At 46.1% G+C, this 14,618-nt stretch overlaps 1 protein-coding gene across 1 annotated transcript; it reads left to right on the top strand.

Annotated features, from left to right (window-relative positions):
- The first annotated feature begins 3,856 nt into the window (after positions 1-3,856).
- Positions 3,857-14,399, top strand: LOC144169054 (uncharacterized). Its single transcript, XM_077698053.1, has 5 exons — positions 3,857-4,039; positions 8,719-8,870; positions 9,816-9,880; positions 12,728-12,814; positions 14,197-14,399. The coding sequence occupies exons 1-5, from the start codon at positions 3,923-3,925 to the stop codon at positions 14,322-14,324; spliced, it is 549 nt and encodes a 182-aa protein (XP_077554179.1). The 5' UTR covers positions 3,857-3,922; the 3' UTR covers positions 14,325-14,399.
- The last annotated feature ends 219 nt before the right edge of the window (positions 14,400-14,618 follow it).

The following is a 14,618-nucleotide window of genomic DNA, read 5'->3' as shown; positions in this document are numbered from 1 at the left end:
CGGGTGCCTATTTGTAGCGAGAAAGCATGTGCGCAACTTTCTACACGTAGTACTTTTTCATAGTAGTCTTCATACACGTCCCTGGCTTCGTTACTAATGTCAAGCCTAGTGTGGTTTTCCGAAGGCGGTCGACTGTTTCATTGTATCAAAAGTTCAACGATTTCCTCTTCCGAAAGAGAAAGACTAAAAAATTGTCTGACGATTACGATACTGCCGAACATCAAAATATTAGCGAAGCGCGAACTGCAATCTTCTGGGTCACGGCGAATAGCTGCTGCTTCTCAGAAAGTGATCACGTGATCAGGCAACACACGTGGGCGCACACTCATATGGAATTATCTCGCATCGCGTCGCCGCCGATGAGCACGGTTTTGTAAACGCGTTTGAACCTCCCGCGCAAATGCCGCGTGGTTCGGATGAGCCACGCAACGAAGAGGACGACAAAGGACCGATGTGCGTGCAGCACGCCGCGCGAGCTGTGCTTCTTCGCTTCTTGTAACCTTGAGTTAGCAACACGTTTGCTTTAGTGGATGCGTGATTTTGCGTCACCTTTCTCAGGCGCCACTAGACGCCAAGACGCAGTCCTCCCTCAAACATTTTGCGCGGCATCCGCGCACTGCCCTCTCCCCTCACATCTTCGCCACATTTTCCCCCTTCAACTTTCCTGGTCGTTCTATCTTTTGCGTGATCGGTGTCCTCCTCGTTCGCTCGGTTACATCGGCGGACGACGGCGTCGCGAAACCATAGGAGCGGGCTCTCAAGACCTTGCGCTCATAAATTACCTATCGTCTTGCAGAGCCAACCATTGAATATCGTGCAAAATGAATACATTTTATTTCGGTTACATTTTGAGAGAATTTACCATGGCAGATATGGGGTACATTTTGTGTACAAAACAGCGACGTTATGCTCCACGGTATGTATACAGGTGTCGAAGTAACCACCCTAGTATCTTGTGGTTAACCCTTCCAAGGTCTGTTCACTAAGCAAATTTTATAAAGACACTTGAGGGGTTTAACGAGCCGCATCTACTGCTGGGCTGCGAGGTGCACCGTAGTGGAGGGTCGTGGATTAATTTTGAAACCCAAGAATCTATTAGCTGCTCTGAACTTTCTACGCACTCGAGTTTTCCGTTTTCTCTTCCATATAAAAAACAACACCCGGGCCTGGGGTCGACGCCATTGTTATCTGAGCAATTGATGGATTTATTGATTACCTATTGATTTATTGATTGTTCGATTGATTTATTGAGTGATTCACTGATTCATTCATTCATTGGTTGATTTCCTCAGCTGACTGAACGTAATGACTTGATTAGCAGTTCATACCATTCCCGAAAACTGTGGAAAACTCACGCTAACGCGTAAGACGAAGGTAACGAGGTTGTGCGCAACCTTCACGCCAACGACTCGGGAGCATACTACGTAGATGTGGCCAAGTACCCAAATCAGCCGAACACGTATGCGGCAGCTGTTATAGCCGCCAACACCGGCGAACTATACACCGCAGGCAGCGTCAAAGCCAAGAGTGTGCATCACGCCGAGGAAATGGCGATCGCACTGGCACTCACAAGGCCGAAGTGTACCACTGTGATCAGCGACTCGCGGACAGCGATCGTGAACTACGCCACAAATCGTGTCTCCCACAGTGCAGTGAGGGTGTGCGGGGCCCTACCTCCCAAAGAAATGACGGTGACTATTAGGTGGTTCCCGGCGCACGCCGGCCCGTTGGGCACGGGCAGCAACCGCAACGAGGAGGCGGACCGAGCAGCGCACGCGCTCACCGGACGCGGCGCAAGCTCCAGGCCCCAACTTGCAGAGCAAGAGCTCGACGAAGCGTCGCCACTCACCACCTATAGGGACATCCTTGAGTGGTATCGAGCTAACCGCCGGACCTTCCCACCACCGCACCCTCGTCTGACGAGACGAGAAGCGGTCGTGTACAGACAACTACAAACTAATGCGCTAATGACTCCAGTGATAGCCAAACACATTTGTCCAGAAGTGTTCCCAAGCGACGTGTGTGTGTTGTGTAAGAAGGACAGAGCCACAGCATCTCACATTCTGTGGGACTATAGACTACACCCCAGTGAAGCCAATACAGCCAAAATGCTCCCTCCGCTCCTCGCAAGTGCGACCAGAGACAAGGACTACGAAATACAACATACGGCCGTCCAGCAGGTGTTGGGGGCCCTCGAACGCCAGCGCCCCGAAACTGCTGCCTCCACTGGAGGCAATGCATGAGTAGGGAGCCGACGACGAGTGGCGGACCGACACGACGACTAGGCTGCGTCCCAGCTGCCGGACTCAATAAAGATGTTTGCTCTCTCTCTCTTCACGACCATCACCGTGGTTTAAATACGCGATTACAGTAGATTTGCTAATTCTTCGCTGCCGCGACGACCTTTACTACATCTTTATTGCTATAACGGCGAAGAAGAACAAAATCGACGAAGGAGAACGGAGCGCGCAAAAGTTACACTAGGCGCCCGCAGGTCTACGGGCACCATATTGCGTGTTCTGTGTCGAGCATGTGGCGTGATTCCGCTCCCCACAGTCACAGCCGACTGAGTAAACTGAGCTGTTTGACCCCCGGGTACTAACCCTCAGCTACGACCCTCGGGTGGTAGCCGAGTGGGTAAGACGACTGACTAATTCTGTTGATCTACCAGACACAGGTTTGAAAGCTGCCGATGACGTAATTTTTTTTCTTTATATTGTTATACTGAGCTTTGTAAAACGCCGGAATCAACGCATTGCTAAAGAGCTTCGCTGTAATAAACCTCTGAACATTCGGTGGTGTGCGACGTCCTTTATAAGACTTGTGCGGTGGCAAAAGTTGTCAGTTCTAGCCAGCGCGTATTCTAGGGTGCGTACTTTAAGGTACGCGTATTGCGTTCTGCATTTGCACCTAAGATTCAGGATCAGGGTTCTGAAATATAATGGCTCGTAACATGTTTAGTAAATATATCAGCTTGGTTATGGCTCCACACTCTCCTTTAAAGCTGGCAACTTTAAAGTCTATCAATTCTGGAAAAAGTTGGCCATCAGATGTGAGGTGTGTACAGAGTGAAAACACACATTTTTGACGGAATTTAAAAAAATGCCAAGCTAAAGAACAGGTTTGACAGCATCTGACATTGGGCGACGGCGTCACCAGTCAGACATCACTGACAACAAAAGAATAAATGTAGGAGGATGTCATAGCTTTGTCGGCAAATTATTTACCTTTACGCAAATCGTCCGGATGAGTGCTTGAACATGACGTACCTCTAACGAAAAGCAATTGCAAACTAAAACACTGCGAAGAACGTATCTTCACACGGACAAAAAACAGATGCTACAAAATCCCATCCCTTACCTTGCCGTATGGCAGGGTAAGGGAAGGAATCCCTTCCCTTGTGTACATCGACGCCCTCCCTAACCCTGTATGAGTGTACTTTTCGGACTGATACTTTGACACAGGACGACGAAAAGAAAAGACAAAGCACACGCTAGAGATGGTTTTGTTTCTATTTTCTTTGTCCGGTGTCATGTTCGCTAGAAGTATTAGTTCACTATAGCTAGCAGCCCCCTCGCTAGACTTTCGCTTTGATTGTAATTTTTGTACGGCATACCTAGGGTCGTTAGCTTGACCGCTACTCATTCGGCGGAGATGGCGAAGCGGCTCAGGTGATGTACTTTGCTGAAGTTGCCTGATATAGCTGAAGGGGTTTGCTCAAATAGAATTTCGTCCGCTTGTCACTACTCTGACAGTTTAATTGACTCCACGTGCGCTCACCAGTATTGATGTTGGCGTCATCGTTTTTCGTACAGATCAGGATCTGCAGCCTCTCAGTATATATAAAGCATGTGCGGACCACCAATTCTTATTGAGAATAACCGTATCACAAGCGCACAGTTCACCCTCTTCAGCGGCAATTATGAAACTCCTGTCTTCGGTGGCTATTATTGGTGTGTATACTTTTTTGTTTAACCCGAGCGCCGCTTCGGCCGGGCCGAGAAGTTCACTGCCACGTGATACCCCTGACGTTTTTAAGGTAAGAAAATTAGTACTTCGTTTACAACAACGCTGTACACGGTTAACCTCCCCCCCCCCCCCCGGTTTTCATTCCTGGACACCGCTTGTGGTCTTTTCATCGCCACCGCCAACAGATCTTTTAGAAGTTTTTCACCTTGGGAAATAACGGATGCCTATTTTAATTTGCACAGGCTATTGATAATGGAACTAGCGCCACTATGGGTGATGTTTCATCCCACGTGCCTCTGATTAGACAGTAATATATCCCGTTTGTCACATTTAGGGAACAAAATAAAGAGAAAAAATAAAATCAGTTAGAAATCGTTGATAGGGAAAGGCGTACCCATTGCTTTTGCAAACAAAGTACAAACAGCACACTCAAACTTCGAATTAAGGCATCGTACACGAGTGAACATCCTTGTGCAAGCAGTGCAAGGGTGCAAGGGATATTTGCGAGCGAGCGGTCTCCTAACACAGGCATCTGTGCGCCCTACACATGAGCACAAACGAACATATCATATGTTGCGCATCGATAAAATTTGCCATGGCGGTAAGCGTAGCACGGTTAACAGACATTCACAATTCCAAGTAAGCGCCTGAGTACCTAAGGCTCCTTGTAGTGATAAAAGTCAACCTTATGATTACTATGTTGGGCAACTATGTACCGGTGAAGCGCAAACCATGTATTGGAGTGCCACTAAGGTACGCTCGAGGATTTTGAACATCGATAAAAGGACGAGACCATTTTCTCAAGAACTCCTCCTACCGCGAAAAAGTTCTACTTCTAGCTGTATATTATGATTGTAGGCATGCTATTTAATATATTCCACTGGTCACGTTGGGGACGTCTTTGTTTAATGGTCTTCTACCTGTTTATCCCAAGTTTGAGAAAACCGATGGCTGGGATAGGTTTTGGTAGGAGGTTTCTCCGGCACGTCCTTTCTTCCAAGAAATCCCGGATGGTGTTGTATGTGTGCTCGGCTTACTATAGGCAAGAACGTTTTAGCCAGTCTGCAGTGTATCAGAGCACATTCCCTTCATTCTCTGTATTTGCAATCTCCGAACTTGTCTGCTTATGTTGCTCTCACTTTCCTTAAAACGGCTCTAGTCGGCAGGACCAACCACCGAAACTTCTATGTTACGCCTCGGGCTTGACCCTGTGCGATTCCGTTTATCAGGGGCGCCAGGGGAAGTTCCTTTGTTTTGTGCCGAGGTTTTCTGGGTTTACATGGTCATGTTGCTAACCCAGTTCAACATTTCTCATGTCCACGGTCTCCTGCTATAGGTTATGGGTGGTTATAACTTCTTGTACGCTGCAATTAACATAGCATAAAGGTTGGTTCTTCGCTGCTTCGAGACCATTCGTGACCTGTTGGAGAAACAAGCGGCTCTGTGCTCCCAGAATTCACGCACTGAGTAGACTGGCTGCGTGTGCCGCTTAACGTTTGAGGACTATAAGGTCGTTGTTCAAAGCATAGGTCACGGAGTAATTGTTACTGAGGGAATGTTCCACCCTCCGACCTGCACGGGCAAGCTGAGCTTTTCAGTTTTTATCAGTGCCGTCTTGCCCGACCAGAAAAGACGTGGTATTTCTGATCATCTCTTTGCCGCTATGCGGTGAGGGAGAACGACCATTCCTGCATTATACCACATTTTCCTTGTGAACACATTCAGTGCCAGATACAGCTTGACTGCAAATGGGATTTTTACGCTTTAAATTTTTCAACATTTTCTTTAAGTTGTTTGAGTGCTTTATGCAAGTGTTTAGTCATACTCCACTTGAGGCGTAGGCCATGCCACCGATTTCTGCAAGGGTAACTACCGGGATGTTTTCTCGATGGGCTTAGGCTTAAAGATTTACTTTTGGAGCAGCTCAGTTTTCTTTTGAAGTAACTCAGACTACTGCTTAAAGCTGTTGAAAACATGAACTATACCGGTCTTTATTCCTCAAGTACAACGTCGCATCGTATACATATGCGGTTACTTCCAACTTTCCCGCTTGGGACGCCGACTTCAGATATAAATCTTGTTGAAGGACATTGCAGCTTTCGGAGCAAAATTTTCGCCGGTACCTCTCACGTCTGAGCATGCGCACATCACCTGTTGCCGGTTTTTGCTTGCACTGATAGAGGTGAAGGGAGAGGGGCTATAGGCTACCTGCGCTCACCGATTCCATGCCCGTTGTGGTGGTGGGAGATTTAAACGTGGATATCCCACGGCCAACTACGACCTGTCGGCTGTCCTGCGTGTCAAAAGCCGTTAGGGTTGTGGTGTTGCAAAGATAGTAAATGGCCTACGACGCGGGTGAAAAACGGACAGCCCCATGTTTGACCGGCAGAACAAAGATCGAGCCCCTCCAAGTTTCATTCATGTAATTGGCCAGAAAGCACGCTCAACCGCAAATTACAAACAAACGTCTGTCATTTAGTGCACTCCTTGGACTACGTCCAACTTCGCTGGTCGTCCTTCTTGACAACGCGGAAGGGCACTGAATATTTAATAAATGCTCATTGATAATTAGATGTCCCTTCAGTTAGTTTACGAATGCCGTTTTACTGACGTATCGGTGAAGAAACAATAGCTTGCAGACAGTTGCCTGTTCAAGTACAAACCGCACTGATAATTTCATAACAATCGGAAACCCTTAAAACATTACCTAAGAGATAAATCAAAATAGACACAATTTGCATAAAAGCGAGTTGCGTCATTTTGCTACTGGTGGTTCATATATCCGTTCTGGCTATTTTTGTAAGTGCGAAATGTATGCAAAAATCAAAGTCCAGCCTTGTGAGATCAGCGCAGTTCAAATAGGTACATAACCATATTTTAAATAATGCCGAGTTTACCCATCCCCTACTTCAAACTTTTGTGTGTTTTATCGACCAAAGGTAGGCTTTAAATAAAACATATTTCGTCCTTCCTTGGCAAAGCAAGAATTTCGAGTGTCTTCCTATACTATATGTAACCTGAGTTCCTGAAGTAGTATGAAGTAGTACTGAGGATAACCTCATATGCGCCAGAATCACAAGGTCTATGTTTCACAAATAAGTTTTTTTGTGTAGTTCCAGGTGCCATTCGCGCAATACTATCATTGTTGTGTTCCACAAACATAACGATGTCGAGATGTTCGGCAGCGTGCCATATCTGGCTATATACTTACGCTGTCAGGCACATCACCAGGATACAATGAACACTTCCGTACTGGTCACATACAGATACAGAGACCACCAATAGGCGACTTTGGCGCTCCATGGAAAAAATCGCAATAAAACCATTGTCTATTAGCGCTACTATTCCTAGTAAAATGCAATCTCACTTTATGCCTTATACAGCAAGATAAAAATGGAGCGAGAGTAGCTATCGCTTGCAATCCTGCAACCTATGTTCTTAAGCGTCCCTGAAAAAGTACTGGAACGGGGAGAAACAAACTTCTAAGTAGCAATTTTTCTTTATCAATGCCCAGCGCCTACCCTTCTTAGTATAATGAAACTATCCCAACGACAATTGATGCGAAACCTCCAGTTCTCTGGCTTCCCTCATGTGGTCACAAAGTTGAGAAAAACACGCAAAATTGCTCTTTTTATGCTCAAAAAAAACTTTTTGATTGCCAGATGCGTGAAATAATGCCTCAATTTTTAACCGGTTGAAACTTTCACTACGGGCTCTATTCATCCTTTGTGCCTCGCAGGGTCCTACAGGTTAAAAAATACGCACGAAACATTTTTGAACGAAATCAAAGTGCCTTTTCAGGAGAAATGTGGCTAAAACACGAAGCTTTCTACCGTGCCACCTGAGTCAAAGTCCAAAATTCAAACTGCATCGGCCGCATCGGAATAGCCCAATTGGTTCGACGTCGACTCTGTAACGCGGGGGAACACAGGTTCGATTCCTACCACGGGAAACGTTTTAGAGGGTAGCTGCTAGCCTCTCGTTGGCCGTAAAATTTCGTGTCGTAAAGAAAAAACCCAGGCAGGACCAAGCAGTTCTCACCCAAGACGCCGAGCGCACGAGTCAGGTTAATCAGGCATACAGCATATATCGCTCAGAGTTCGTTTGAGAAAATCACACAAGAAGCATCAAAATCGAATGCTGTATGATAATGCGCCGGGGAACAGCATGACCCTCCCCCCTACCATGTATTCTGGTAAAGATTAGGTTTGCGGTGCTCTCGAAAGGCGAGGGGTTGACGTCATGCGAGAGATAGCACATGCGTCAGGCTAGGCGCGACCCAGCAGTTCTCGCCCAAGACACCGAGTGCATGCGTCAGGCTAGGCAGGACCCAGGATTTCCCGCCAAAGAAGCCGAGCGCAAGCTACAAGGCAACCAAAACGACGAGGAACATTTCGTACCCTCCACGTCAGCATGTGTAGGGGTTTACAATAGCTTCGCTTGACATCCACTTTCGCAGGGAGGGATGGCGGCCATTTTTTTTCAGCAGCTTGATGTGCTTTTAAAGTGGAAGTGAGAAGTTGGCTTTTCTGCAGTGCATTTTGCGCCACGAAAGACCCCATCAGATAGGCACAGCGAGCTTCCTGTTAAAAAATTAGGTCCCAAAAGGCTGGGGCGCAGACACATTTGCTGCATTTACAACTTCCCTGAATGCGTTTCTTGCGAAGTTAACGCCATTGATGTGCCCTCTGACATTCTAAGAGCGGCGTCTTGATATCTAGTCATCAGCGTCAAGGTTTTGTTTCACAGCTCTTCGACCATTTCGACTACGTTGTGGCCATCTTCGATCAGGATGAGGATGGTGACCTTGACTGTGTAACCAACGTACGAACCCAGCTGGACATGGACGTCCCAAGTGCCACCTACGTTTGGATGCTTAAGGGCCTCAACGGCAAAGAGAGGTAACGAGACCCCCAAAACACAGTAGCCAAATTGTAATTTACTCTTCACAAGCCAAATGCTGAAAGAGCTCACTTGTGTCGCGTGTGATTATTCGAAAAGCAGTGTGCGAACGCAAGGGGGGGTATTGAAAAGCGAATGGGACCCGTTCGTAATTCTTAACAGTCGGAATCGCTATTTTTAAAGGTTTGGCACTCGCGGCTAAAGGACCTTACCTATCTTAAAGCGCCTGCAAAAATTAGGAAACAGTGCTGGCATTGGGATGTTTCTATACCGAGAAGTTATATTCTGCCACCCTTTTCCGTCAGGCGATATCCTATTTCCAGATAGGGGCAAGCCAGCCAGTGCCGGTGCGATATAAAAAGTTGATGAAATGTGATTATATGCCGCGCTCCACCACTAAACCGCCCTAAAAGATACCGAACTATTTTTAATTGCGGCGATAATTATTAGAATCAAGCGAAATAACGTTTAAAGGTAACCAAACACACCGTTCTTGCAAAAAGTTCGTACTCCTGAGGTTTGAACCCCGGCCTATCGCGCAGTAACCCGTTGCTACAATCATTGGGTTACTGACGCCGACATTTGGCGTTATTTTACCAGTTACTCAAAACAATACTAGGAATATTCGAAGTCGACACGTAGGTGGCGCCGGGTGGGAACCGGAAATTGCGGCGTTATCAGTTATCGGTCCGCGTAATCCGCCATCATGGGGTGCCTGCATTGCCTGGAAATAACAATGGACACAAGTCAATCAGCATTGTTTAAGCGGTCGCCAGGTTGTGCTAGAATTTCGCCCCATGAACTTTACCATGCCGATTTTACCTCACAAGTAAACCTAAAGGGGAGTATTTGTGTAACTAAAAATACGCTCACCTAACGTGTAGCATAAACTTTTATAATGCGTTTTTTTTCCTCAGTAACAACATTTATTACTGCTCTTTCAGGAGGAACGCGACTCTTCATATGTTTGCTGGACAAGCACAGGACGAATCTCAGTTTACCTGGGACGGTAAGAATGACTACTTCGCTGAACTGCGTCGAAACGAACACACAAATATTGGTACACATAGACATCTCATTAGGATGAATTTTCTTCGCTTCAATATTTCATCCTCAAACGAAAAGCCTATGACGGAATGAAGGGAACTTTGTAGAAAATATCGCATCTGAATTCAACTTCAGCATTTAAATATACCTGTAGCCATTACTAAGCATAACAAGTATTCTTTGAGTTCCAAATTGTTTACAAAAGCTCGAACAAGCTTGTGCTGCGAGACTCTAATTTCTAAATAGCCCTGTGAAACACACAGGCAATGTAACTGAATTACGCGTCAGGCTCACTTGACTGAGGAATGGGGTGCAAGGTTAACAAAATTCGAGGTAAACTGTGGGGCTGTAAAAAAACACCAAATACATGTTCAGACGGCTCTTAAATCACCCATAGCAGTAATGTGGTGTTTTAAATTGATCCGTAAAAAAGATTCCAGCTTGCTGGAATTATTACTTACAAACGCAACACCTGACACTACCATGACGTTTCTGGCAGTAGCACACGCAGAACTTAGGCGCCATACATATGCTCAGTAAAAACCAAAAAAAATGGTTGATCCTTCTTTCATAGGAATCGGTAAAACACGAAAGTGAAATGTGCCTTCACAAGAGCATTATTCCAATGTTTATTGTGCATCGATATGAACTTCCATATCGCTATGTATATTTCGTCGGCATGGCACCGTTAGACGCATCATCATCATACATTGGATTACAGGCGCCGGAGAATTGTGTCCATCTGAAGAAACCCGTATAGGAGCACTCAACCAACTCTTCCCGAACTCTTCCACTGCTGAGAAAACGGACCCTTCTCCGTGCCCATGACAACCAGCAGATGTCATGACCGGCACGGAAGCCGGCGGCAAGAGAAGTGATGGTTATCATTCTTGAAGAAGTCGCAGGGGTTGGGTAGCTACCGAATAGGAGAACCTTGAATTCGTACAATCCATCGGGTGCCACACAGGCAGTGTTCCTTACAATCGCGTTAATCTAGTTCGCTCTGCTAATACCCATGGGGAAAGTTGTTGGATAAGTATTTGGCATGACGCAGGTGTTACAATGACTTATCGCTACGGTGTAAAGGAGAAAAAATGCTCTTCGTGATTTTCTTCAGTCTTTTATAATCCACAAAAGAATGGACAGTGTCATCGCTTTTGGAACCTAATACAACTGGTTCTTCCGACGGGCTCGTTGTCGGCTGTAGTACATCCTCCTGACCCGCTTCTTTGACCTGACAATGAATTCATTCCAACTTTTTCGACAAAATTCTCTAAGGATGGTGACGTACTGGTCTTTCTCCTTCCTGGAAAATAATGCGGGGTTTGGCAACACTTGTCTCCTTGACCTTAGACGAGGAATAAAAATAGTCATCAAACAAATAAATGATGCTCCAGAGTCAGCAATTTTCTTCTTTAGTTTACCTCAACGTTCACAGCCGAGTGAGCAGCCATCTCATCGGTCACGTTTGTTAAGGGTTGTTCATTTCGTGTTTTCGTTTCCGGCGATGCAAATCGTCCGGCGCAGTCCCCGGATTCGTCCAGGTGGGCTATGGCAGTTTTTCTAGCTACTCCTTTTTACGCATTGTGGGAAGGCGGGAAAAATCGACTTGAATCGAACAAAACTTCACTGCGCGGGAGTTACGGGAGGAGCTGGAATGGAGGGACGAACGTAGGGACTGAGATGAGAAAACGTTGCATGTCTGTTTTGCAGAAGACCAAACTGTGGTGGACGTGCGAAACAAAGCAAGAGGAAACGTGTTCAATTTTTTTTTATTGACGGTGACACACAAACTTCCCTGGTGTGCCAAATGTTTACCACAGCTGTGTGTCTGATGCACAAAAAACAGATTTCCTTCCAGGCTTTTCATGAGCATGAAGTGGAGTTCAAATGATATATAAGCCTGCAGGTTTCCCATACATTATAAAAGCTCGCTGGTCCCAATCCGAAGGGGAAGCCATCTCAGTACGAAACATTGACACTTCGAGTTAATAGGTAAGAATGACACCAACACATTCAAAATGGGGAGCCATAGGGCATGTCATCAATTTGATGCCCGAAAAAGTCAGTCACTGCTCTCTGAGGTTTCACTTCAAGGCAAAATCCAGCACTTCTGCAGCGGAAGGCCTCCACCTTACCTTCTCCAAAACTGAAAAAGAGATGGGCGGCCTGCAATACAGAGATAACTTGCGAGCGGACGGCAGCAATGGTGTTTCAGCCTCCTTCTCCACGTCGTCACCGGAAGCTCAGGCTTTGCGCCCTTGACCACCTGAGATGCAGTGTCCTCACCTCTCAGCGCACCACAGACCAGCGCCCTCGTGTATACTTCGAAGTAGTCCGCAAAGAACACAACTTCCAAATCGGCCGACTTAGTTTTTTTTATTGGTTCTGCTCTATTCTGCCTTCTACGTCTGTTCTTCTTTGCATTCCAAAGGCGATGCAGCACGCAGGAAAGCGGCGAAGCCCCGTGAGTAGACAGCGGGTGCGTTTCTTTGACCATCTGCCACTGGCCAAGCCACCGACCCGGTGGTGCCTAGTTCGAATAATCTATGGCGGAACCTACTGCTTTTTAATGATCGCGCATAGATATCTATGACGCTTGGACTGACCAAATCGTGCAGTTCAAATTATCAATTAACTTGTATTATTAAATTTTGACGGGCAGTTTATAGTGTAATCAATCAAACCCTGCAATTTTACTCTTTTCATGATTGTAAAAATTTATACAGCAGGTGTTTTCCTATTTTACACTATTTCGTAAACTCACTACGCTGTTCCACTTACGCTAATTTCGACGAACATATTTCAGATGAATCGACGGTAAACGTGGCCCACTTCATTTACACCGACTACAAGGACTGTGTAGTAGTGGATATCCCCTTCAACAACATCCAACGTGAGTGATGAAGCTTTCTTGAAACGACGAGAAGCTTCGCTAACGCAACATATGCTGACAATTTTTATTGTCTGAACCAATATAAAATACCTTTTAAGGTTTTTTGAGTGAAACATTGGAGCTCTTCTAAACGTAAATAATTTATTACCAACGAAAAAAAATTATAGGCTCTCTACCAGTTGGACCAAAAAAATAAAAAACTACCACCTCCTCTCGCGGGAACCCCTGTGTAGATGCGACGCATAGGGGGTTCACGTCAGCGTTGAACAGCGGAGGAACGGCACTGGAACGATGGAGCGGAGCGGCGCAGGCACCGCGTTTTATAGCGCGCATAACGGTGAGGGGACGCGCCGCCGCCAGTGCGTCTGCCGCGGCTATGACGCAACACAATCCAGCACAATCCAACTTTAATCCAATCCAACCCAAATCCAATCCAATCCAATCCAATCCAATCCAAGCCAAGCCAAGCCAAGCCAATCCAATCGAATTCCATCCCATGCCCCTCGCGAGAGAGTGTTCGCTATCGGAGAGGAGAGGGGGTGTGTCGCGGAGAGCGCAGCTGGCGCGGCGAGGAGAATGGGGGAGGGGCAGACGCTGATGACGCCGGATGCAGGGACAAGGCGGGTGAATGAGATGCGGTCGCATCTAAAAAAACGCAAAAGAGGGTTTCCCCGCCAGGCTTATAAGGTACAAAAATTGTGTTACCTTGTAACCCGAAAATAAAATAATGTTTATTGTTGTTGGTGGCTGTTCAGTTCACGCGAGGGAGTGACGGCTTTCTACGAGAGAGAGAGAGAGAGAGAGAGATGGGGGGCGTGAGAGAAGAAATACTAAATAATGTCAATTATCGCACTCACGTAAACTGTGCAACCCTTCGGAGGGAAGGAAATGAATTCAAAGCAGAGCGGCAAAGAAATAACTTTTCAAGATGCTAAAGAAATATACGGTGAAGCATTCTCAGTATCCCACCTGGCTCAATGACCCATGCTTCACAAAGAGTAATGTTGTTATATTTATATAACCAATATTGAGGAAGGAAATGCTGAACCCACAATTCACTTGATAACGCCAAACAAGATGCTGCTTGTTCTTGAATATTATCGCGGAGGTATTAATTCGCAGTTCTCTAAACAATTACTTGCCTGCAAAATTTCTGACATCAGAGCAATGGTAAGAAGTTACACCGGAATTGTCGTTCTTTGAGTAAAATGTGCACCGTTTTAGAAATGATATTTCCCCTCTTCTTTCCTGGATGCTGGTGCTACCCCATGTTCTCGCAAAACAAAATTCTTCAATGCGTATCATTTGTTCTGTTTGAGCCAGCCACTCTCAATTTCAGACCGTTTTGTCGTTATTTAAAAAGGTGGTTCCTGTCTACGCAGAATGCATGCTGTGGGTCACAAATGAGGTGAAGCACAACATACCGCAACACTGTGTCGAGCACTACGACGACATCTGCCCCGATCCAATCTGGAAATTCGACCGAGAGTCCTGCGGTGACGAATATTAGCTTGGTTGCCCTAGTTGTTTTTCAAGTCTCTTGTGTATTTTTGGGGGCTCAAGAAATAAATCTGCTGCAAAAATTTGTTGGCCTGTTGATGTCATTCGCGAGAACATTGTGAACCAGATACCAGAGCGTTAGGTACTAGTTTGTTAGCTCTCAATAATTTTTTTTCGATTGATTTAGCCATCACGCCGACATTGCAGACGCAAATTTCAATTTAGCTTGGTTTGATCCCCTGAAAAGCCTTTCTTTCCCCGGGGGACCTTTAGGTGCACCATCTTACGAAAAGCGATCATTGTC

This window comes from Haemaphysalis longicornis, unplaced genomic scaffold (assembly GCF_048455015.1).
Source record: "Haemaphysalis longicornis isolate Haplotype H1 unplaced genomic scaffold, Haemaphysalis longicornis Haplotype H1 scaffold_2, whole genome shotgun sequence".
NCBI lineage: Eukaryota > Metazoa > Arthropoda > Arachnida > Ixodida > Ixodidae > Haemaphysalis > Haemaphysalis longicornis.
Note: the sequence above shows the minus strand (reverse complement) of the source record. Positions and strands in the feature narration are given on the sequence as shown.

What these genes read in the sequence shown, in the direction of transcription:
- LOC144169054 (XM_077698053.1), top strand. Translation starts at nt 3,923, where the DNA reads ATGAAACTCCTGTCTTCGGTGGCTATTATTGGTGTGTATACTTTTTTG. An exon ending in ATACCCCTGACGTTTTTAAG is followed by an intron (nt 4,040 to 8,718) that starts GTAAGAAAATTA and finishes TTTGTTTCACAG; the next exon opens with CTCTTCGACCATTTCGACTA. An exon ending in GGCCTCAACGGCAAAGAGAG is followed by an intron (nt 8,871 to 9,815) that starts GTAACGAGACCC and finishes CTGCTCTTTCAG; the next exon opens with GAGGAACGCGACTCTTCATA.